General features: G+C 35.9%; 1 protein-coding gene across 2 annotated transcripts in view; it reads left to right on the forward strand.

Annotated features, from left to right (window-relative positions):
- Window positions 1-26082, forward strand: part of Ino80 (INO80 complex ATPase subunit) — a 126065-nt gene that overhangs the window by 40297 nt on the left and 59686 nt on the right. For both annotated transcript variants that reach the window (XM_003475702.4, XM_013158823.2), the window contains exons 9-21: window positions 796-999; window positions 6745-6940; window positions 8297-8364; window positions 9168-9377; window positions 9949-10029; window positions 10815-10910; window positions 16644-16703; window positions 17222-17364; window positions 18795-18879; window positions 20388-20505; window positions 21722-21807; window positions 25311-25478; window positions 25675-25808. In XM_003475702.4, coding sequence (XP_003475750.1) covers window positions 796-999; window positions 6745-6940; window positions 8297-8364; window positions 9168-9377; window positions 9949-10029; window positions 10815-10910; window positions 16644-16703; window positions 17222-17364; window positions 18795-18879; window positions 20388-20505; window positions 21722-21807; window positions 25311-25478; window positions 25675-25808 — 1649 coding nt within the window. The remainder of the gene's footprint in view (window positions 1-795; window positions 1000-6744; window positions 6941-8296; window positions 8365-9167; window positions 9378-9948; window positions 10030-10814; window positions 10911-16643; window positions 16704-17221; window positions 17365-18794; window positions 18880-20387; window positions 20506-21721; window positions 21808-25310; window positions 25479-25674; window positions 25809-26082) is intronic.

Below are 26082 nucleotides of genomic sequence, written 5' to 3' on the forward strand. Positions count from 1 at the left end.
TTTTTTTTTTTTTTGGTACCAGGGATTGAATTTACAACTTTGCACTTTCCAGGCAGGCACTTAGGCTGCTGAGCTAAATTCCCAGCTCTTGCTGTTGTCTTGTCTGTTGATTGTTAATCATAAATTGAATGGTATCTAAGAGAGTTTATATTCTTTAATAAGTAAAATTTCTCTTCCTCACATTTTTGTTATTGGGCCTTTTTGCATGAAGCTATAGTCCACCCTTGATTTATTAAGAACATCTTGGAGTCTTGGGCTTAGTTAGTCTCTGTCTCTAAGAAATGCTGCTGTGATTACCTTTAGTTAGAGAGGGAAGTAGCACGACTTTTGAGGGATGTTGTGAGGATTAGATGAAATAACATTACTAGCTGTGTTTTCCTAGGCTAGTCATTCAACTTTACCTCATGTAAAACAGAGGTAATGCTAACTTCAGAGGGTTTTAGTGTAGAATAAATTAATGTATTTTAAATTTAAAATAGTACTTAACACAGTTCGGTAGTGATAGCTATTATTAATGTGTCTGATAACCCTTTGTAACTTAACAACTCATCTCAGGTCCTTAGTTGTTGTACTTGACATCTTCTAAGTGGTTGATGTGGATAGATTTCTTATCTCTTATATTACCATCAAAGTTGGCTGCAGTATTATACAAGAACATTGAGTTGGGGGGGAAAGAGCTATGGCCATGAGAGGACTGTTCCTACCTAATAGATGGAGAAGTGGTGTGGTTTAGAGTTAAGGGAGAGCTGTCCCTGGTCTTAGGGACCCTTGTCATGATGATGTTGCTGTTCTCAGCTTGCACACCAGTGCATGAAGGAGGTACGTCGAGCTGCCCTGCAGGCCCAGAAGAACTGCAAGGAGACTTTGCCTCGGGCCCGCCGCCTCACCAAGGAGATGCTTCTGTACTGGAAGAAATATGAGAAAGTAGAGAAGGAGCACCGCAAGCGTGCAGAGAAAGAAGCTTTGGAGCAGCGGAAGTTGGATGAGGAAATGCGGGAGGTACAGTGTCTTAGATACATTTCTCCTTCCAGACACAATGCCTGACACCCCAAGTTACAGGAGGAAGGCTTTATTTCAGCTGACAGTTTGTATAGGTTTCAGTCCATAGTCTGCTGGCCTAACGCAGGGTTGCATAGCAGAGAGGCATTGCAGAGGAGAAACCGTTTGTGGCAGAAAGCAATAAGTAGTGGAGCAGTGGCAGCAGTCTACATCTTCCTTTTATCCCTTTGAGATTTCCTGCCTTTTGGGTGTTGCCACCCACACCCAGGGTGGGCCACCCTTAATCCACATTCACTCACCCTGATCCAGCCACCTTCAAAACTCTGTATCTATGACTGCATGAGGCTTTGAGAGAGGACATCTAGATAAAAGCCATAATGTAGGGCAAAGCATGATATTTTGAAAACCTTAATTGCTACCACCTTATTAGAGATTGACTGAACTAAGCCATCAAAAAAATTAGTGTTTTTCTATTTCCTTTTTTCCTCTGCCATGCTCGGTATTGTGCCTAGGGTTCTTGTGCGTGCTATGCAAGTGTTCTGCTACTGAGCTATACCCCTAACCCCAGGCATTTTTTTTTTCATGGTCTGGTTTTTACAAATTCTTTTCTTTCCCCTCCCAAATCCATTTTATCTCAAAGAGTGGAGGAAAAAAAAAAAAGAAAAGAAAATTTCAAAATGGGGCAGCAATGCTACGTAAATTCTGTACTGTCATCTCCAAATCATTCACTCAGACACAGATCTCCAGTTTATCCTTTATGGCGGAGTAGTACTCCATTGTATAAAAATACCATGCTTTTTAATCCATTTCTCAGTCGATGGTTATTTAGGTTGTTTCTGAGATCTGGCTATTACAAACTGTGCTGCTATGAACATGGGTGCACATACTTTACTGTGGTATGAAGTTTTTAGTGCTTTTGGGAAGATACCCAGAAGAGGAATAGCTGGATTGAATGGGACCTCTAGTCCTAGTTTTGTGAAGAATCTCCACACTGATTTCCACAATGGTTGCACCAGTCTGCATTCCCACTAGCAATGGAGAAGGTTTCCTTTTCTCCCAAAGCCCCTTCAGCATTTGTTACTGGTTGATTTCTTGATAATAGCCATTCTTTTGAGGATGAGGTGAAATCTGCTCTTTTAATTTGTATCTCTCCGACCACTGATGTTGAGCATTTTTTCACATTTTTATTTTCTGTTTGTATTTATTCATCTGAGAAGTGTGTATTCATCTCAGGTTTCCATTTTTGGATTATATATTTAAATCTGGAGGACTGAGTTGTTTTATTTTTTTAAACTTTAATTCTTTATATATTCCTGATAGTAACCCTTTGTCTGAGGAATAGCTGGGAAACATTTTCTCCCATGCTGTGGGTTGTCCTTTCACACCATTGGTAGTTTCTTCTGCTGCGCAAAAGCTGTTCAGTAGGGTGAGATCCCAGTTGTTGATTCTTTATAATAGTTCTTGTGCAATTGGCGTTTTGTTCATGAAGTCTCTGCCTACACCAGTGTCTTCAGAAGTTTTACCTACTCTTATCTTCCAGCAGATTTAATGTTTCTGTTTTAATATTAAGATCTTTGGTCCATTGTGATTTTAGTTTAGGGTTCATGGTGAAAGATATAGGTCCAGTTTTGATCTTTGGCATGTGGAGAACCACAGGGTTTTTCTGTTTTGTTTTATTTTATTTTGTTTTGTTTTGTTTTTGGTGCTGGGGATTGAACTCACGATCTCCCGTTTGCCAAGGAGGCATTTACCTCGCTGAGCTAAACCCCTGACCCCTATCCCAGGGTTTTTTTAAGATACAATATTTATTCATTCCAGTTACTCTGGACTTTTCTTCTGTGCACTCTTCCTTTGTTTTGTGCAAGCATGTTCTTCTGTATTATCTAGAAAAGCAACAATAGTAATAAGAAATGAACAAAACAAAAGAAAGGATATAGTAGGTTATAATAATTTGTTTCCAAGTGTGGTATAGTTTTTTTAGAGATGTGTAGGTATAAACTGAGAAACAGATAGGAAAAGTGCAATTTGCTCAGTTTTTCAAGCATCCCTCATCCCTGCACCTATTTGATTCTTTCAACTTGTGGCCCATATTGGGTTATTTTTGAAACAAGGTCTCACTCTGCACTTACCCTGACTGGCCCTCAACTCACAGCAGTCCTTCTGCCTCAGCCTCTGGAGTACTGGGATTATAAGAGTGTGCTACCACACCAGCCCTTCATTCTGTTTTTTTTTCCCCTAGGGTCTCACTATATTGTTCAGGCTGGCCTTGAAAGTTACTGTTTAGCCCATGCTCACCTTGATCTCATGGCAGGCTCCCTGCCACAACCTCCCAAATGCTGGGATTGTAATCATGTACCACCATGCCTAGTTTGTGAGCCATATTAAATGTGTTGTCACCTGATCTAGGCTATATACTGCATATTGTTAGAAAAAACAAAGGGAATTAAGTTAATGTATTGCTATTGAGAAAACAATTGATATGAATGGAAGGAAAATTGAAGTTTAGAGAAGGAAGAAAGAACATCAGTGGATTGGTAGGCAATCTTTTCTTTCAGTTATATGTAGTACTCTTCAAAATAGATGAACTCTTGATTATCTCTCCTTTATCATGAAATACTTTTTTTCTTTAAATACAAGATAAATGTGTTACTGAAAGGTTTTTATAAGTAGCTTTGCTTGTTAGCTAGGATTGTGAGACCTGGATTCTCTTAACATGTTTAGCTGTCTGATGAGAGTTTCATTCATGGTTATGTATCTTTTTCTGAGAATTTTTTTTTGTCTTTTTCCTTTTTATCGGTACCAGGGATCAAACTCATGACTGCCTGCTTGCAAGGCAGGTGCTTATGCTGCTGAGCTAAATCCCCAGCCCCTTTCTGAGAATTTTTGAAATATTTATTTATTTATTTATTTATTTCACCATCAGAGTCAGTATGGAAAAATAAAAATTTATAATGTAGTTTTCTTGTTCTGTTAATTTGCCTAATTTAAATAATCAGGTACTTTACGATGAAAACGAGATCTTTTTTTAATAATTGTTTTAGTTTAGAAAGGGGTTTTTGGTTGTTTTTTTGGGTATTGGGAATCAAACTCACAACATCATGCTTGCCAGGCAGGCGCAACTATATCCCTGACACTTAGGTTTTGTTTTGTTTTGTTTTTAATAGCACTCAAAGCTTTGGAATATGAGCATTCTCTAAGAGATGAATCTCTGTTTTCTCTCACATTTTTTAAAGTCAGATTTTGTTGGCTGGGGGTTTAGCTCAGCGGCATAAGTGCCTGCTTGGTAAATGCGAGGTTGTGAGTTTAATCCCTGGCACCAAAAAAAAAAAAAAAAGTCAAATTTTGTTGCTGCAGTTTAGATATACATAATGATCACATTCATTATAGACAATTTGTACCTATACACGATAACTTGATTCTTTTTTTCTCAATCCCCTGCCCTGCCTTCAACCTCTTCTCCCTTCTCCATTTACAAAGGCTTTCTTTACATTTTTTCTTTTCTCACTTTTTTTAACACTTTCTTTCTTTCCTTATACCCCCTCCTTTGCTGCCTTCCCTTTTTGAATATTGTTCTTCCTATTTCACAATACTGAATATATTGTTTTCTTGTACCAGAGAGACAGTGAGGTACTTCTGTGTGTGTCTGATTTGTTTCACTTATGAGTATGATCTCAAGGTGCATCCATTTAGCTAGGAATGTGTCAAGTTTATCCTTCTTTGTGGTAGAGTAGTACTCTATTGTGTAAAAAATACCACATCTTTATCCATTTACCAGTTGATGGGCATTTGGCCTGTTTCCAAGATTTGACTATTACAGACTTCTCACAGTTTCTTCTAATTTAAATCCGGATCAGATATTCTAAGTCTGAAAGTTGAAAGCGTTAATTTTACATTGTATACAGTCTTACAGAGTATGCTTTGAGATTTTTTGTCCTTTCTTTGCTGTGTTCCATTATTTCCCTTTCAGGGAGCTGGGTCAAGGTTCAAGTATGCTTTATGGAAGTTTTATTATAAAATAGTTATTCAAAATAATGACTTTAATTTCGTGTTTATAGAATGTGCTATACCCATTGTAACTTTTGTATCTTTTTTATTTTATTTTTTTTGTCTTTTTCCTTTTTTTTTTTTTTGTCTTTTTCCTTTTTTATCGGTACCAGGGATCAAACTCAAGACTGCCTGCTTTCAAAGCAGGTGCTTATGCCGCTGAGCTAAACCCCCAGCCCCTCTTTTTTATTTTAAAGGAAATAAAACAAAAAAATAAAATGGAACAAAACAAATCAGAACAATAGTGGGTTTCAAAAGCAAGACAGAAGGAAATCTCCCACAATTAATACACTGCATATTCTTGTCCGCTAAACAGATGCTCAGACTACTAGCTTTAGGCCTGCCAAGTCAATGAAACATTACAAGCATTAAGTTGTTTTTTGTTTTTTTTTACTTTAGTTGCTATTATCTCAGCCTATGTTTCTCTGAGTCAGCCAGTTGCTTTTGGCAGAGGGGTGGCACTCTTTTTGTCTCATAACCCACGCACTAGCTGGCTCATGAGAGAGGGCACAGTTTGGCTTCTTAGTTTTCCTCCTGGCCTACATGGCTGTCATTGATTATCTTCTTTACCTGATTATTTCTGAGGTCATTTTAATTTAGTTTTTTTATATTGTAAGAAACCAGTATTTTGAAAGTATATGTTTCAGTGATAGAATGTGGGCCTAAGATATATGAGTCCCTGTGTTTAGTCTGCATAGCATAAAAAAAAGTGATGTACATTTGTTCTGTATGTTTATTTTTGGTTTTGCTGTTTGATGATAGGGTCCTGCTATGTTGCCTTAGGCTGTTGTTAAAGTTGTGGACTCAAGTAATGTGCATATCTCTACCACCCAAGGTCTGGGACTACAGCCTCACCCCACCATGCCTGGGTTATATTAACATTTTGTAGCCTTCATTATCATAGATGAGGCACAAATTCTTTTGGGGAATATCTTACACTTTTGATTGGCATGTTATACTCATATAACTGCTCTGTTGACATTTCAATTTGTAATTCCTACTCAATTACTTTGCATTAAAGCCCTGCATGGTAGCGCATGCCTGTAATCCCAGTACTTGGGAGGCTGAGGCAAGGGAATAGTTGCAAGTTTGAGACCAACCTGGGCTACAACGTGAGCTCAAGGCCAGCCTGAACTACATAGTGAGACCCTGTCTCAAAAAGCCAAGAAACAAACAAACCAAAAATGAAAACAAATAATTACTTTGCACTTTGGTGATAAGTTGACATATCACTTCATCTGTCACAGAACAAGATTCTTGATGATATAAGCATCAGATAGAAACCTTTCAGTTTTGATTTTTTAAAAAAATAGTAAGGCTATACATGTGTATATACCATCTAGGTTATAAAGCAGACTATGTTTGAATTTACTTGATGTCTCAGTGCCATTATGTAAAAATATTTTAGCAAAGAAACAAATGTTTTAGATAGAAACCTAAAAGAGAAAATATTTTATATTGTAAAAGAGAGCAAAAAATGGTTTATTATTAGATTGTAGGTGAAAGTTATTTCTTCTTATTTTTAATACCTTGACTTGGCTAGAAGAAAAATTGTTTATTAGCATTTTTTAACCTTTTTTAAGTAAAGGATTTATTTAGGAATGTGTAAACTATATAAAGCTTTAATGAATTCTGTTGACTTCCTCTTGGATATAATTAATGATTTGGCTCTATTTTTATTTTCATTTTTCCCCTGTTAAGGCCAAGAGGCAACAACGAAAACTCAACTTCTTGATCACCCAGACAGAGTTGTATGCACATTTCATGAGCCGCAAACGAGACATGGGTCATGATGGGATCCAGGAAGAAATTCTAAGGAAACTGGAAGACAGTTCTACTCAGAGACAGATCGACATTGGTGGAGGGGTAGTAGTAAACATAGCACAGGAAGATTACGGTGAGTCCTGAGTCGGGCAGAGGAAACAGGTATCCTCCAGTTTTCATATCAAGAGTTATATATTTATTAATTCTTGTAAGTTTTGGCTTGATAGGTAATATTGATCAGAAAACAGATTTATTGTGTTAAAGGAAGGAGAGTATGTTTCTAAAAAAAAAAAACAACAGATTTTTTTCCAGGAATTTGCAAATGAAAGATATGATTACATGTTCTTGCAAATTTAAGAATGTTTTATATGTTGAAATTGTTAGTAGAAATAGAATGTATTAAATCAGAATTCAGCAAACATGTCTTGGCAGAAAGCTGGCCACACATCTGTAAATGCAGTATTTTGGAAGCTGAGGAAGAAAGATTGTAAGTTTGAAGGCAGCCTGGAGTACATAGTGATATCCTGTCACACAAATCAAAAATAAAAAGCCAGAACATGTCTCAGCAGAGAAAATCATCTTTCACATAACAAGAATCTTGATGATACAAGCATAAAAGAGAGATCTTTCAGTTTGGATATTTTCACGACCACAAGGAAGAAGAATCAGGGTAAAGTTTCAGAGGTATTTTTCAGAGAGTAGTTCCCAAGAACAGGTTTCCCTGGAAATTAATGATAATGCTTCAATGTGTCTTGAGGGTTACACATACCAATATTTTATCTCTTCAAGTAGTTTCGCTCAGCATAAACATAATTTTGAATTTTCATGGTATTTGTCCTGGCTACTGGTATCATTTTTCAGAAGAATTTCCTGGTGAATTAAAAAATAGAAATTAGGAAGTAGAGAGTTGGATCATTCTTAGAGGGGAAAGGAATTAAGAAATGAGTGGAGAGAAGAAAGGGAGAAGGGATGAAAAATGAATTAAGATGTATTATCCACATATACTAACTTCCCACAGTGAATGTAAACATTATGTACTAATAAATTAAAAAAAAATTTAAATGGTGAAACCAAAATAAAAGATTCTTCAGGAGTGAGAGAAAGTAGTTTCATTCCCCTGGTGATTTGTTGGTAGATGGTGGAGGTGGGTTGGTTTTTCTAGATAAAATCCTGCTACGCTTTCAGGCTGGCCTTGAACTCTGGAACTTAAGATGACCATTCTGCCTGAAACCTCCACAGTTCTGTGCTTACAGGCATGCACCACCATGCCAGGCCCACTAGTGATTTTTTAAAGCTAGGTTTGGCTGCTGGAGGCCATGACAGCCCTTTGCCTCTTTTTCGTTTCTAGCTCCTAACCTTTGTCAAAGTATTTAGCTCTCTTAGTCCTTTGTGAGCCTAAGGACAAGTGGAATGGGACAGTTGGGATACTGTTGATGTGAATTGCCTTTGAAGGTGATAAGGTTTGTTAATCTACAAATTTTCTTTTCAGATAGTAACCATTTTAAAGCCCAGGCCCTGAAAAATGCTGAAAATGCTTATCATATTCACCAGGCTCGGGTGAGTCTTGACAGTGACAGTGTATACTGTAGTTGGTCCTAGAAATATCCAGCAGTCTTTTGCTCAATGTTCTTCCTGTACTCTTAGCTACATTTTCAGTTAAACGCATTAACTAGCATGTGACTATGTGCATAAAGTGGCCATGTGTCTCTGTTTACTTTAGAATAGTGAGAATACTTGAGGAAAGGCACAATAATGAAAAGTGTTAAGAATATGTTGAGTAAAGTTACAACAGATTGCCATGTGTGCGTGTGTGGCTTCTTGAATGATTGATAGTATAGTATGAAAGACATTGTGGTTGTTTAGTGGAAAAGACCACACTCTTGACTTGTTAAAAAAAAAAGCCACTAAGATACCTTTCACTTTGGGAATAACTTGCTCTGTTATAAATTATATTATGGTATTTAATAAATTCATTTACATTGAACAAGGAAAGAAAAGAGAGTGTAAAATATTGGGTAAGAGCATCTTTGTAACTTTGATTGGGTCCAAGTAAAAGACATGAATGCTATCTTCCGCTAACATCTCTGACCAATCAGATTTTCTGTCAGATCTTTAACAGATTCCTTGCTGTAGCAAATAATGTAATATGACTTACTATATGCCCATCAGAAACATTATATTCTTAGGGTAATTTATTGAAAACTCAATGATAATAATTATTTTTATATAATGTATCATTATATCTAATATGACATTACATTATCCAATTATCAGTTATTTTTCTTAATGTAGTATAGATAGGTTGTTACAAATTTTATTTTCATTTACTATTTTTCTTTTAATTTTTTTTTATTTTCTAGACTAGGTCATTTGATGAAGATGCAAAAGAAAGTCGAGCAGCTGCTCTTCGGGCCGCAAACAAGTCAGGCACTGGGTTTGGGGAGAGTTACAGCCTGGCCAACCCATCTATCCGGGCTGGTGAGGATATTCCGCAGCCCACAATTTTTAATGGCAAGCTAAAAGGTTACCAGCTGAAAGGCATGAATTGGTTGGCTAATCTCTATGAGCAGGTAAATTGTAGAACTATGTCATACCTGTTCTCTCTTGTTTATTATCTGTTTTCTTTTAGTTTGATGTCATTGTAAAATGAGTTCTCTAAAAAGTTTTATCTTTTGGGTCAGGGATTTAGCTCAGCAGCATAAATGCCTGCTTGGCAAGCGCGAGGTTATGAGTTCTATCCCTGGCGCCCCCCCAAAAAAGTTTTTATCTTTTGACAAGAAGCAGAACATAATTTATACATTTCTAACCTGCATATTTTACTGGAGAATGTTTGCATCATGATATAATTTATGTTAGGTGATCTTGGTAAATCAGATTGTTTGCCTCTGTGTCTAGGTTAGATTAGCTAAGAAATGTCTTTAGTCTATTGGTCTCATATATCAGGAATCACAGTTGTAGACAAAAAGAAAATGTTACAGCAATAGGTAACAGTATTAAGAGGGAGTATCTCCATTCACTTTTGTCTTACCAGGCCTTGGTTAGTTCTTTTTAGCAGTATCTTGCTTAGCTGTTGTTAGCAGTAGGTAGAATCATCTGTGATGAAATGCAGGCAGTATTGACAATGTATTCTTTTCTTCTTAGGGTATTAATGGCATTCTTGCTGATGAAATGGGCCTTGGCAAAACAGTACAGAGCATTGCCCTCTTGGCCCATTTGGCTGAGGTGAGTAGATGCGCTCTCAGTCTTCTTCTCTCCAGAATTTAGGGTCATTTTTCTATAGAGAATCTGCATTTTTCAAAGCACTATGCTGAGCTCTGTAACATACCAAGACAATGAGATTTGATCCTTGCCCCAAAGCTTTTACAATGCATAGAATAGTGAACATTCTGATTTTCAAGGAGGCCAGGACAGGTTTTGAACATGTCTGGTTTGAATCACTGCCTCCCACCCTCCAGTGAGAATCACCAGTGTAGTGGCAAAGACAATGGCATTAGATCAGAAAACCTGCACTCACATCTCAGCTACCCTTCCTGGCAGTGTAAGCTTGGGCAATTCCTTTAACCTCTTTTGAACTAACTTCACTTCTTAGTTTCCTTTTCTGTAAAGTATGAACAACATCTATCATAGGGGAATTTTGTGAGAAATGAGAAATATATGTAAATATACACTTTTGAGGAAAAAGTTTTATACCAATGAAATAATAGTAAAATTTTATGATAATATAGTATAAGAGGAGAGAGTACATACAAGTGCACATGCCATGAATGCTTTGTGAGTGATACAAATTAAGACCTGTAGGAAGTCAGAAAAAGGAGTAGTTGCTCACTGTTCTTTTCCCTCATTTTTATATTAATATAGCTCATTGTTATTAAATGTACAGTTTTGGAGATTTGTGAAATATCTCTATTGTTATGATGCATGTTATAAAGTGTTATTTTCATAAACTAATTAAAATTTTGAATTATCTTCATTTTCCTACAGTTGGCTGACTAGTTTTTCTGTTGCAGAGAGAAAACATTTGGGGGCCTTTCTTAATAATATCACCTGCTTCCACACTGAACAATTGGCACCAAGAGTTTACTAGATTTGTTCCTAAATTTAAGGTAAAAATCGATTGAACAAAAGAACCTATAGCTCTTTATTCTTTCTCTTCTTTTCCTGCCTTACTAATTTAATTGCTTCTAATAGTTTTATGTTTCTTTTTTTTCACTGCCTCAGCCTCTCAAGTGCTGAGGTTATAGGCATGCACCACCATTCCTGGCTAGTGTTTCTTTTCTTTTCTTTCTTTCTTTCTTTCTTTCTTTCTTTCTTTCTTTCTTTCTTTCTTTCTTTTTTTCCTTTCTTTCTTTCTTTTCTTTCTTTCTTTCTTCTACACAGATTCTCACTCTGTAAATTAGGTTTCAACTATCTAACCCACACTAGTCTCAAACTCATCACAGTTCTCCTCCCTCAATCTCCCTTGTGCTGGGATTACAGATGCTGCTAGTTTTACATGTGTTAAATTGTTTTAGAAACACTTTATATTCATTCTCTATAAAAGTTACTTGCAGAAGCCAGGGATGGTGGTACACTTCTGCAATTGCAGCAGGGGAAAGCTGAGGCAGGAGGATTGTGTTCAAGGCCAGGTTGGACTACACAACAAGTTTAAGGCCAAGCTGAGCAATATGGTAAGGCCCTGTCACAAAACAACAACCAACCAAACAAAAAATTACCTATGAGAGCAGTGAGTGCTTATTATATCTTATATTTAATAAATGGGAAAGCCGAAGTCCAATTTGAGTGATTATTGCTGGATTGTCATGTCTTCTCAAATACTTGTGATTGAAAATATCTACCTTATTTGGTCTAACATAGATTTTGCCAAGTCATCAGGATACATATTGTATAATTTATGGCATTGCTTCCTCAACTTTAGTTTTTTTTTTTTGTTTTGTTTTGTTTTTTGTATTTTTGAGGCAAGGTGTCTCTATGCAGTTCAGACTGGCCTTGAGCTCACTTTGTAGCCTAGGCTGGTCTCAAACTCACAATGATCCTCCTGCCTCAGCCTCCCAAGTGCTGGGATTACAGGCGTGAGACACCACGCCTGGCTCATCTTTAGTATTTTCATAAATATGTTCATTTATGAACCAAAAAAAAAAAAAAAAACTTTTCGAAACATTGTACTGCTGTATTGTTCTGAGCTCAAGAACAACGGTGCCTCAGCTACCTGAGTAACTAGGACTTCAGGCATGCCTACAGGCATACTGCCATGGCTGGCTTAAGGCCAGAATTTAGTTTTGGTCTTGCTTATGATATCTGAAGTAGATATACAACGTGAAGGTTGGTTTAATTAATTCACAGGAAAAGAACTGATACAGAGGTAAGACATAATCAGAAGAGAAGTGTGTTGAATCAGTTGGGTAAGACAGATGTGATGCCAACACAAGATTAGTCATTTCATATTGCTGGGATTTAAGAAGGAGTGGGAGCTAGACATGGTGGTACATGCCCGTAATGCTAGCATTTGGAAGACTGAGGCAGGCAGAATGCTACAAGTTTGAGGCCAGCCTATGATGCATCATGATTCCAAGCCCAGGCTAAACTACATAGTGACAACCTGTGTCAAACAAACCAAACAAACACAAAAGAATGGGTAGGATCTATTACATGTTTACAGTTTAAAGGGGTGGGAAGTTTTGTTTGATCCCCCAGAGTATATAATAAAAATTAAATTGTGTGATGAGGATTTTATGGAGAGTAAATATCAGGAAATGTTGAGTTTCTCTAATCTTGGTTTTTATAACAGTTAACAGGTTAAAGGGCAAGTGGGGTAGAATAGAGGTTAGAGGCAACTTTTTCTGGATTATGATTTGCAAAGAATAGGGATGTTTATGGGATCTCCCACTGAAGCAGCTGTGTCTGTGATCCTTTTCTTTGGCTGAGTTATGGATTGAGAAACTTTACCAGGTATGTTAATGTGTATAGCTTTAACTAGCATTCCTGTTTTTAGCTAAGGAAATAAGATCATTATAATGTACTATAGTTTGTTGAAAATTGTCTCTTGAATTCTTTGCTTATATGGAGTATGATTACTGTACTTTTTTGCTTTTTTCATACAGTGTTTGGTACATGCTGAAAGATGGTATTAATTAAGTCTTAAATTTCTACCAAACCACTGAAATTTTGAGTCGTCCTTCCACTAGGCAATAGATGGCAGTATAGCACTGGTTATGTTATTTATAGCATAGAACTTACAGTGTGTCTATGCTTTCATTTGCATATTGAGCTTCCCTTCAGTATTCTAGGAGTCTGTTAAATACTGTCGCTGGGCCAAGTCTAGTTGCTCCTTCTTAATTTTTATTGTTCCAGCTTTTAAAATTGCAATGAAATACACATAACATAAAATTTACCATTTTAACACGTTTCAGCCACCTTGACTATCCCATTAGGCAGCTGTGCCACCAATGGTTCAAACACATTCCAACTAAAGCCCCTGGCAATGAGACTTATGGATTATGCTGCCATTGCACATGTGTTAAAGTATACAGATAGTAGTATTATATGCATTCATGATATTCTACAACTATCACTGCTGTCTAAAGAACTTTTATATCACCCCAAATTTAAACCCCATACTCATTACTTTCTTCCCCTCTCCTAGTCTCTGGTAACCACAGATCTGCTTTCTGTAGCTAGACTTAATTACTCTTTATATTACATTTAAATGTAAAATGTGCAATGTTGTGTGATTTTTTTCTATTTTTTTTTCACTTGGCATAAACTTTCCAAGTTCACCCATGTTGCAGTATGTATATATATATATATATATATATATATATATATCACTGCTTCTTTCTGTCTGAGTAATATTCCATTATCTGTCTATCACCTTTTGCTTGTTGTTGGATATTTTGGGTTGTTTCTAATCTTTGACCATTATGAACAGTACTGTTATGTTCATTCTTGTGCAGTTTTTGTTTAAACATCTGTTTTATTTTCATTGATTTTGGGTATATGCCTGATTGGAATTGCTAGGTTATATAGCAGTTCTACTTATTGAAGAACATACTATATTGCTTTTGTTTGGCATAGGAGCTAAAAATAGTGTGTACATTTTTAAATTGTTGGTAAAATATTTCACATGTTACATAAGAAACTCAAATATGTATGTAATTGGAACCCAGCCTCACTATTCATGTACTACTTTTGGTTTCCCTCACATGGCAATAGTAGAGCTGAGTTTTGACAAAGATAGAAGGGAATACTGTGTTTAGAATATTTACAGAAAAGGTTGGTGACCCCTGTAGCAGTGAGTCATTTTTCTATTGCCATTACAAAGATAGTTGGAAATATTTTCCTGTTAGAACATAGGTAGATATTCTTTTCAGGTTTACAGTTACAGTCAAAGACAGAGTCTAATTGAAAAATATGGTGAATATTGAATTTTAAAAATGCATTACAATAAATAACACATTGCCATTAATCCCCTTTTCTTTTTTTTTTCAAATCCATTTTATTTCAAGAAAAATACTAAAAATTTCAAAACACGTCAATCAGGGGACAAATCTAGTACACATATTGTGCATTGTCATCCCCAAATCATTCACCCAGAGCATAAGACTTGTGCTTACAACTGTCCAAATAATACCAGCACAAATCTTTCTCTTCAGTACACTCAGAGAAATCCGTAGTATAACTGACTTAACTATTTTTTTACATTCACATGCATGTTATCTTTCAGCTTCTCACACAAGTGAGACAATATGATTTTTACACTTGTGTTACTTATTTCACTAATGAGTATAATCTCAAGTGCATCCATTTACCTATAAAAGTCTCTAGTTTATCCTCCTTTATGAATAGTACTGCATTGTAAAGAAACACCACATCTTTTTTGTCTACTCCTCAGTTGATGGGCATTTAGATTGTTTCCAAGATCTAGGTGCTATAAATTGTGCTGCTGTAAACTTGTTGGGTGCACTTATATTTCTGTGGTATGATGCTTTTAATTCTTTCGGGAAGATACTCGGAAGGAAAATAGTAGGCTTGATTGGGACTCTCGTCCTAGTTTTTTGAGCATCTCCACACTGATTTCCAGTGGTTGCACCAGTCTACACTCCCACCAACAGTGGAGAAGAGTTCCTTTTTCCCCATAGCCTCTCCAGCATTTGTTATTGTTTGATTTCTTGATAATAGCCGTTCTTTCTGAGTGTTGTTTTAATTTCATCTCTCAAATGACCAGCGATGTTGAATGTTTTTGTATGTTCATTTGCTGTTTGTATTTCTTCATTTGAGAACTGTGTATTCAACTCAAATGCCCATTTTTGGATTGGATCTTTAAATTTGGGATGACTGATTTTTTTGAATCCTTTATATGTTCCCAATAGTAATCCTTTGTCTGAGGTACAGCCCACAAATATTTTTGCCTACGTTGTGGGTTGTCTCTTCAGTCTTTTGGTGATTTTTCCTGCTGTGCAGAAGCTTTTCAATAGGGTGAGATCTCAATTGTTGATTCTTTGTGATAGTTCCTGTGCAATTGGGGTTTTGTTCATAAAGCCTCTACCAACACCAATATCTTCCAGAATTTTTCCTGCTCTATCTTCCAGCAGATTTAATGTTTCTGTTTTAATATTAAGATCTTTGATCCATTGTGATTTTAGCTTAGGGTTCATGGTGAAAGATATAGGTCCAGTTTTAATCTTGGGCATGAATAGAGCCAGCTTTTCCAGCACCATTTATTAAAGAGACTGTCTTTCTTCCAGTGAATGTGTTTGGCACCTTTGTCAAAGATAAGATAGCTTAGTATGTCTGGAATTGTTTCTGTGTCTTGCAACCTGTTCCATTGATTTTTGGGTCTGGTTTTGTTTTGTTTTGCCAGTACCACACATTTAAAAAAAAAAAAATCACAGTAGCTTTATGGTATAATTTCAAGTGAGGGATTATGATGCCCCCTGTCTTATGTTTGTTGCCCAGGATTGCCTTTGCTATTCTAGGTCTTTTCTGATTCCAGATGAATTCTAGAATTGTTTTCTCTAATTCTGTGAGATATGCTATTGGAATTTTGATTGGGATTGCATTGAATCTGTATAAGTTTTGAAAGTATGACCATTTTCACTATATTGGCTCTTCCTTTCCAAGAGCACAGGATATCTCTCCATTTTCTAATACCCTCTTAAATCTCCTTTTTCAGCTACTGTAGTTTTCAATGTGTAGGTCTTTTATATCCTTTATAACCTTTTTTTAAAAGCAGGTCTAAAAGTTCTATATTATGTCTTTATGGAGTTTGATGAAAAACACAGTGAATGCTGCTGCCAAGAGCCATCCTAGGGAAAGACAGGCTGATAAATAGTGACATTACAATGTGTCCTCTTCCCCTTTATTAACAGAATGTGGCACTGTAAGACTTGTGGCTCTTCCCCCAAAGTCAGAGAGGAGAGTAATAAATAGTATTAGGTTTACTTCCCTGGGCTTCATTTTCTAATTCTTGGCTCTGTGATTCTCCATTGCTTCAGTAACTCTCTGATACCTTCAAATATATACATATTACGTGTGTGTGTAAATGTATGTATATGTGCGTATGTTTATTTGGCAGGGGCATTGCTCAAACCACCTACTTTATCATTACCAGAAAAGAAACTCCTATATTCATTCTATTAGCTGTTTTTTAAATCAATCTGAGTAACATATTTGTCACACTAATTTTTTTGGTAGGGTGCGGGGCGGGGAGTATTCCGAAATGAAACTCAGGACCTTGTGCTTGTTAGGCAGCTGCTTTGCTGCTGAGCTAAATCCCTGGCTCTCTGTCATGCTATTTTTAAGATTATCAGAAAATACTTATATATTGATCTGTTTTCTAGGTGCTACCATATTGGGGAAATCCTCATGATAGAAAAGTCATCAGGAGGTTCTGGAGTCAGGTAACTTTCAGCTTCCTGTATACATACATATTTAGAAGCACTGATACATACATGAAGTCATTATTCTCTATTTGATCTAGAGAATTTTGCATGTATAAAATCTTACGTATGATATATTTCTGCACAATGGGTACAGGTACTTTTCTTTTGATATGCTGCTTTTCCTGTTATAGTCAGCTGAACTTGAAGTCCAAGATTCAGAAAGACCTTTTTTTTTTAATAAGATAGAGATCAACTACCATAATTTGTTTTACAGATGACTGCTTTAAAAACATTTGTGATTTACTTTGCTACATATCTCACTGTCATGTGGGAGAAGCGCACCTTGAAGATTGTCTTGAACATTTCTTTTTTTTTTGTCTTGAATATTTCTATGTGTCATTGTTTTGTTAAGAATTGTCGGGCTGGGGTATAACACTGCCTGGCAAGCTTGAGGCCCTGAGTTTGATCCCTGGTACAGGAAAAAAAAAAAAAATTACTAGGTCTTTGTTTTTACCATTCTCCTCTTGTATTTACAGAAGACCCTCTATACTCAAGATGCCCCCTTCCATGTGGTTATCACCAGCTACCAACTAGTGGTTCAGGATGTAAAGTATTTCCAGCGGGTCAAGTGGCAGTACATGGTACTGGATGAGGCTCAGGCACTTAAGAGTAGTTCCAGGTAATATGAGTAGTAGAAACTAAACTCTGTAGGTGGGCACATACATGTGTGTGTGTGTGTGTGTGTGTGTGTGTGTGTGTGTGTGTGAGAGCCAATGAGGATTTCCCTCAATATGGTAGCACTTGGAAAACAATATAATTATTTTCTGATAATCTTTATTGATATATATAGTAAAAAATTATATATATGTATTGTAACTACACATGTGTATATGTATATACATATTATATGAATATATGATGATTAGAGAGTTTTTAGAAAAGGCTTGATGTGATCTGTGCCTCAGCTCTGCACCTGACCAGAAGGCAAAAATTCCACTACATTTTTTTCACAGGATATTATTGATGCTTAGAGTATACAGATTTTTTTCAGCTTTTATCTCCCTACTCAATAATTATGATACTTTAATATTTTTCTTTAAGGGAAATTTCCATATAGAAAGGGCTCATCTTTGACCTTTCTTTGATAAACAATTTAAAAAGTAGCATGTTAAAAACTTTCAAGATTAGAAGTTTTCTGTTTTTATAAATTGTCTCAATCCTTGCGTGGTGATTAGGCCTCTTAGAATATTTTTATCATAATATATTTTAAAATGTTTCAGTACCTTTAAAATCCCAAACTGAGCTGGGGATTTAGCTCAGCGGCATAAGAGCCTACCTTGCAAGCACATAGTTGTGAGTTTGATCCCTGGTACTGATTAAAAAAAAAAAAAAGAGCTCCAAACTGAATGCAAGAGTGCTTGGCTATAGTGTCGCTCAGAGCTGTTAAGCGTTGGCTCTAATTTGTTTCTAATTCTTGTGAGTCCATTGGACTTTGTTTTAGAGGTTCATCAGGGGATAGTATCTTCCATGGAACTTCTCATCTCTAAAAGATGTTAGTTTATACTTCTGAAGGAGGATGTGCCTGTGGTCAGGATCAGTGAAGGCTCACTTCTTCTGTTTCATGCTCCAAACTCATACTGCAAAGGCACAGATTAGCAATCATAATATTTTCGGTTACAGATAAATGCCCTTTAATTAAGTGACTTATATTTTAAAAAAATAGAAAACTGATCAAGGACAACAGAAGACCTTTTAAAGCTAGAGAGGGATTCTTTTCTGCTTGTTAAAGAGCTATTTTTTTCACCTTCTTTGCTTTTTTTAAAAATTGATATATGTAATACATAATAATTACATTCATTTTCGGGAATTGGTACACATATAAATAATATGTAATTTATTTTTTAAGCCTTCGTACTATTATTTTCTGTATAAACTAGTCAGTTCTGCTCATTTTATGTCTTTAGCTTTATTGAGTATTTTCAACTGTGTATATAATAGAATATGATTCTGAGTTTTATTTTGCAAGCATTTTTAGAAATATGGAGCCTCAGTAGAATAATTAAAGAAATAATGCTAACTTGGGAATTTGTAACTTATTTTATTGGACAGTGTTCGTTGGAAGATCCTTTTACAGTTTCAGTGTCGGAATCGACTTTTGCTAACTGGGACTCCCATTCAAAACACCATGGCTGAGGTAGGTTCTACCTGGTAGGTCTGAGGTTTGTGTCTTTCTACGACAGAGTTCCATACATCATGGAATTCTTCACTGTGCGTCCTTGGAGTGTTATTCCTCTGTATAAATTATATTCCCCACATAAAAGAAAAATTCAACCATGACTTTCCCAAAGTTGTCTTTTAGGCACTATCGTTATTTTCTTATTTTTATTTATTTTCTTTATATGTACATAATAAATAATAGCCACATTAGGAAATGTTACACATCTAATGCAGAGATATTTTTGTATTTGACAGATAATACAATGGTACCTTGCTTCACACACTTAGTTCTTTCCATGATTCTGGTTGCAGAATTCATTTCATAAAGGCTGAGGACTGCTGCAAGTTTGAGCCCAACCTGAGTGAGTTCAAGGCCATCTTGAACTACATAGTGAGAGTGTCTCCAAAAAAAAAAGAGAGAGAGAGAATTCATTGTGTGATTCTGGTATTCTGGTATTGAGTTTGCAACTAGTATTGTGGAACAAATTCTATGACCAGAATTGTGCAAAGAATTAAATGTGTGAATCAAGGTGCTACTCTATACTTTAATAAGGCTAAATTTTTCTTTTAGGAAAGATAACTAATAGTCTAGAATAGAGGGGAAAACTGTAAAGAACCAGATAGTAAGTATTTTGAACTTTTCAGGTCATATAGACACTGTTACAACTATTCAATTTTCTTTATATAGTGTAAGTCAGCCAGAGACAATATATAAATGAACAGACATGACCATGTTTCAGTAGAACTTTATTTACAAAAACAGATGGCAGCTGGGCAAGGTAGAGGATATATATATATATATATATATATATATATATATGGCAAAACAGATGTGACCTCATAGACTTAATTTTCTAGCCCCTTGATATAAGGTTATTAGTAGCCAATTATGTGACCTCAGGTTATGTTCCTTTATAGAATAGACTTTTTTTGGTCTTCTTCAGGCAGGGTCTCAATGTGCAGTTCAGGCTGGCCTTGAGCTCACTTTGTAGCAAAGGCTGGTCTTGAACTTGCAACGATCTTCCTGTCTCAACCCCCCAAGTGCTGGGATTACAAGTGTTCACCACCATAAACAAAAATATTAGATAAAATTTCGCTTCCATCTGCAAATTTCACAATAGGGAACAATAAACAAAAACAACAACAACAAAAACCACCCATCTTCCACACACCAACACAAATGTGACCACCTTCCCCAAAACATTAAAGTAAAATTCTTATATGTATGTGACCTTTAAAACTATCTCATTGCAAAATCTGAACAGCACTTGGTCCTTCAAACTTTTATTTTGAAATTAATTGAAAAATAATATTCTGTACAACACTTAAAAGGCACTGTGCTTGTCTTTCACTCTTTCACTATTACTCACTTTAAGAAAAATTACTGGCCTTCCCTACCATAACACTCTCTCCAGAGTCTTAATAAACCATCTAATGATGGCATTGCATTGCCATTTGATTTCATTTTTTTCTTTTTTTTCCTAGCTCTGGGCTTTATTACATTTTATTATGCCAACATTATTTGATTCACATGAAGAATTTAATGAATGGTTTTCCAAGGACATTGAGAGCCATGCTGAAAACAAATCTGCCATTGATGAGAGTGAGTACTGTTAGAATCTTATTTCTGACTTACAAGTGTAAGTAACTATAGAAGAATGTATTTTCTTCTGTGTAAAGGATTTTCTTCCAGTATGTAGGGGACAGTTTGCAGTATGTTCTCCCACAAATTAATTGCATGCTTTTAATATATTTGAAAGATTAAAAAACAACCTAATGTAAGTATTAGCTACTCTGTCTTGACTATTAAAGCACTGTAAGCTTAATGAAATACTGCATTTTGGCTTATAATATCCTCATTTTTTTTACATAGCTCTTGAAAAATTCATATTTGGTATATCTTCATATAATGGGCCATGCTTTTTATATAATAAGAACTAAATATTAGAAGGACCATTTATATTAAATAATTTTACATAAGCGAACTTTTTTTGTTTAGTTTTTTGGGACAGAGTCAAGCTAGCCTTGAACTTATTATGTAGCTCAGATTAGCTTCAGACTAACAGCAATCCTCCTGCCTCAGCTTTCTGAGAACTGGGGTTACCAGTGCATGCCACCATGCCTGGCATATACTGAACATTTTCAATCTATTTTTTGATACTACTGACCTTGCCAAATATGTGCCTGGGATTGAACTCAGGACCTTGCACTTGCCAGGCAGGCACTTATGCTGCTGAGCTATATTCCCATCCCCTGTGCCTGATTTTAAGAATGTTTTGAGGTGTTTATTATATAAACATAAGGTGACATCTACCAACTACAAGAAAAGTTACACTACAAGTTGTTACTTTGCTGACCTTCTCTGAAAGGTAATTTTTGAGGAAAACCTCAACTTTCAGATGAGTTTCATTAGATCTGTGTAAGCAGCCTCTTCTTGACAAAATGTTCCTAAAATACTCTTAAGTGAATTCTAATGAATATAGAATGTAATACATTTGTACAGCTGACTACATATTAAGATGCTGTAGGAAATTAAAATTCCTAAGTTTTCTTCTTGGGAAAAAGTCTCAGTCTGCTTTCAGAGAATCATACCAGAATATACTTAGAGTTTAGGAGACTGGCTGTGGTGGTACAAGCCTGCCATCCAAGCACTTCAGAGGCTGAGCCAGGAAGATTGCCATGAGTTCAAACCCAGTCTGAACTTCACGACATGATCCTGTCTAAAAGAAGAAAAAAGTTAGAAATGAACAGAATATTTGATTCAGAACAGAATATAGTAAGTCTATATGTATTATTTGTTTGGTCTCCTATTATTCTAGATCAGCTTTCTCGTTTACACATGATCTTGAAGCCATTTATGCTGAGGAGAATCAAGAAAGATGTAGAAAATGAATTGTCTGACAAGGTAAGAAAAGATGATGTCCTGTGCACCAGTTTAGGGTTAGGATAAGGTATTGCTTGATATATTTAGTTGAAGCGTAACTAGTTTGATTAAGAGATGACTTTTAAACTTAAGTGAATTAAAGAGGATTTAACAATGAGATAAATAATCAAGTAAAATAACACTTTTCCCTTAAATTTGTTCAATATATTTTATTAATGGAAAATTTGAAACATTATAATAGTAGAAAAAATGATAAGATGAATCCTCTTACATCCATTGTTTTTTTTTTTTTTTTTTTTTTTTTAATTTTATTTAAGGAGAAAAAAAAAACCAGAAGGGTACAAGTTATACAGAATTTCAGAAAAAATAAACAGGAAATCACAAGTTAATTACATATTGTCATCTTAGAAATAGTTGTTGAAGTTACAAAATTAAAGCATATAGAGGGGTCTTACATCCGTTGTTCAGCTTCAACAGTGATAAGCTCATGGCCATCCCTATCCCTCTGGGTTATTCTGAAAGAAATCCCAGATTCTTTTGTGTGTGTATGAATCGGACATTGAACTCATGACCTCGTGCTTGCTAGGCAGGCGCTTGTGCCACTGAGCTAAATCCCTAGCAAATCCCAGATCCTTTGATTTTATTTATAAATATTTTCTTCTCTTTTGCAGTACTGTATTGGGGATTGGACCAAGGGAACACTGAAATGTATCTCCAACCTTTTTATATTTGATTATGAAACAGGGCTTGCTGAGTTGCCCAGGCTGGCCTAAAACTTGCAGTTCTCTTGCCTCAACTTCCAAGGAGCTGGGATTATAGGCGTGTGCCACCATGCCTGACCACATGTATTAATATGTTCATGTGTATATCTGAAAGATTTGGCTTTTTAAAAAGTACATAATCGCATAATCATTACCATTACTACAAAAAGGAATTAAATTCTATGACAGTATTATGTATTCATTTGGTGCTCAGGTATCTCTAGTTGTCATTGCATCCATCTATCTGTCCATGTCTTTTTTTCTTTCTTCTTTTTTAAAGAATTAGTTGTTAAACTGGGCATGGTGCCTCATGCCCATAATCCCAGCACTTTTGATACTGAGTCGGGGACTGTAGGAGTTAAAGGCCAGCCTGGGTTACATAGTGAAACCGTGCCTGCCAAAAGAAAAAAAAAGTTTTTGTTGAAATTAGGATGCAAGCATTTAGGTGATATGTGTCTCACACATATTTTAATTACTTCCCCTTTTTTCCTTGCACTTCTTTGTTAAAACTGAGATATTTGTCCTGTACAGTTTTCTACATACCAGATTTTGCTAATTGCATCATTGTGTTATCTGGCATGTTCCTTTGTGGCTTGTATTTTTTCAAATTGAGAGTTAGTTGTAGAGTAGTTTAATGTGCCGTCATGATGGTGCACTCCTGTAATCCAAACACTCAGCAGACTGAGGCAAGAGAATGACTGCAAGTGTGAGGCCAGCTGGGACTATATAGTGAGTTCAAGGCCAGCCTGAATATAACAAAATCCTGTCTCCAAAACATCCAGCAAAAGGAGTTTAATGTGCTTTGGGTTGCAATTTTTTTTTCCTAACAGAAAGTCATTGATTTTGGTTTATAAGTAACATTTTTTAATTCTTTCTAGAATTTTATAATATTACTATTAATTCTCGTGAATCCTATGTCCCCCCCCACTCCCCCTTCTTTCTATTCCTCTCCCAGTTTCCCCTTGTTCCCTAGATTCTACCTGTTATACACAAGTGTCCTGTCTGCCTAAAAGGCATTTTTCTAGATTCTTGTAATCAGTTGTTTTCTCCCTATTCCTGCCAGAAGATTGGGTCATTTTCACATTAGGGACTCTTTGGGGAGATTGTTGTGGGGCTGTAAACGTTCTTCAGAGAGAAAGACGTGTCTTCATTTTATTCCTTTTTCTTAATATCTTGATAGCTGGCCAGAGTGTGGTGATGCATGCCTGTATTCCTAGCACTCAGGAGACTGAGGCAGGAGGATCTCTGTGATTTCGAGGCAGCCTGGGCTATGCAGTGAGTCCAAGACCATGTTGAACTATATAGTGAGACCCTGTCTCAAAAAACAGCAACCATAAAAATTCTCATAGCTGTCTTGCATATTGTAAGTTTTGCAGTGGCCGAATTACTTTATAAGAGTTACATAAGAAGTATAGTAGAATTAGGACAGATTGAAGGCAGGCAGACCCCAAAATAATAGTAGTCTAGTCTATATCTGATGAAGGCTTGCTAGAAGGTATTGGGAATGCTTAGCAGTAAATTTCCAGGTTAAACTGTAGGATTTAGGAAATGGTAGAACATCAAGTATGAAGGAGAAATCAGAGCTCATCGAGGTTTGTCTTTGGGCAACTGAATGAATTATAATGGTATTACCAGTTTAGTAAATTAGGGGGTGGAGATAAACATCAGACAAGATTATTGAGTCAGGGTACAGGTATTGAAACCAGGGCACTCACACTGAGCCACATTCCCTATCTGCAGCCCTTTGTAAAGGGATTTTAAAAAAAAATTTAAAGAAAAAAAATCAAAAAGAATAGAAATAATATATAATTTCAAAAAAAAGTAAGAAATCACTGGTTGGTAAGTTACATATTGTCCTCTTAGAAATAGTTGTTCAAGTTACAAAAGTAAAGCATACAAGTGGACATTTAAACAGTGACACTGCAAACAGTTCTGTTCAGCTATCCAATGAAAAGGAATTTTTTTTTTTTTTTTGGTCTTTTTCCTTTTTTTTAATCGGTACCAGGGATTGAACTCACGACTGCCTGCTTGCAAGGCAGGCACTTACACCGCTGAGCTAAATCTCCAGCCCCTGTAAAAGAATTTTTAAAAATTCTTTATTTTGAGACAGGATCTCACTAAACTGTTAAACTGTTTAGGCTGTTACTCAAACTCACTGTCCTGCCTCAGGCTTCCAGATGCTGGGATTATAGGAATGTACCACCATGCCTGCCTTGGAAAAGATAATTGTTTTTTCCTGATACGATACATATCATTACAGACTGAGTGATACTTTCGTAGTTATTTAAAAAATGTTTTGGAATATTTGATGGTATATTTTTGCAAGTTACTATGAAGAGTGATAATTGGCAATGGAAGAAATTGTTCGGAGAGCATGTAGAATGAAAAAAAAAGTCAAAGAAAAAGCATTGTTTCTGGTCAATGACACATATAACAGGTTTATGGACATAATGAACCTAACAAAGTATTGCTTTCTTAATCATAATGTGATTTGTATGTGGTTTTTAAAAATTAAATTTATTGGGGCTAGGGATTTAGCTCAGTGGCATAAGTACCTGCCTTGCAAGCAGGCGGTCGTGAGTTCAATCTCCGGTACCGGTAAAAATGAAAAAGACAAAAAAAAAAAAATTAAATTTATTGGTACATTTTAGATACACATAATGATCATATTCATTGTAGGGTTTGTGTTTTCAACTTTAGGCTGATAACTGAGTTTTCTTACAAATGATTTTTCCAAATATGAGTATTCTTACTGATTTATAGATTGAGATTCTAATGTACTGCCAACTGACCAGCCGACAAAAGCTATTGTATCAGGCACTGAAGAACAAAATTTCCATTGAGGATCTACTGCAGTCTTCTATGGGTTCGACCCAGCAAGCACAGACCACCACCAGCAGCCTCATGAACCTGGTCATGCAGTTTAGGAAGGTAAGATCTTAGCCACCTGCTCTGATGTTGTTTTTTTATTACCTCCTTCAAGGAAAAGACTTAATCCTAGATAAACAAATACTGTTATAAAAAGGTGAAAACAAACATTCACTAAAATAAACGATCAGGTTTGGGGATTCCCTCATCCTTTCACAGAGTCCACATGGCAATGCTGTCCCATTTCCCTTCTTCCTAGGTGTGTAATCACCCAGAGTTATTTGAACGACAAGAAACTTGGTCTCCATTTCACATTTCCCTAAAGCCATATGAGATTTCAAAGTTTATCTACCGTCATGGACAGATCAGGGTGTTCAACCATTCACGAGACAGGTGAGCAAACATTAATATCTCTTTAGGTTAGGTTTTTTTGGTTTTGTTTTCTAATATCTCTTAGGATAGGTTTTTTTGGTTTTGTTTTGTAATTTGGGGTCCTATGGCTCAGTAGATAAGTTTAATAAAGAATGTGTGATTTTCCAACAATGAGATATTTAACAAAAGATTGAACAAATATTTGTTGTATAAATTTGAGCACTATTCAGGCTTCAACTGAATGATCTTAAAAGTTTCCAGTTGGCTTTCTAGCTGAGAAATTAGTACCTTTGAA

The sequence above is a fragment of the Cavia porcellus genome, unplaced genomic scaffold (genome assembly GCF_034190915.1).
Source record: "Cavia porcellus strain 051 isolate PalLab524CR breed Dunkin Hartley unplaced genomic scaffold, mCavPor4.1 scaffold_6, whole genome shotgun sequence".
Taxonomy (NCBI): Eukaryota; Metazoa; Chordata; class Mammalia; order Rodentia; family Caviidae; genus Cavia; species Cavia porcellus.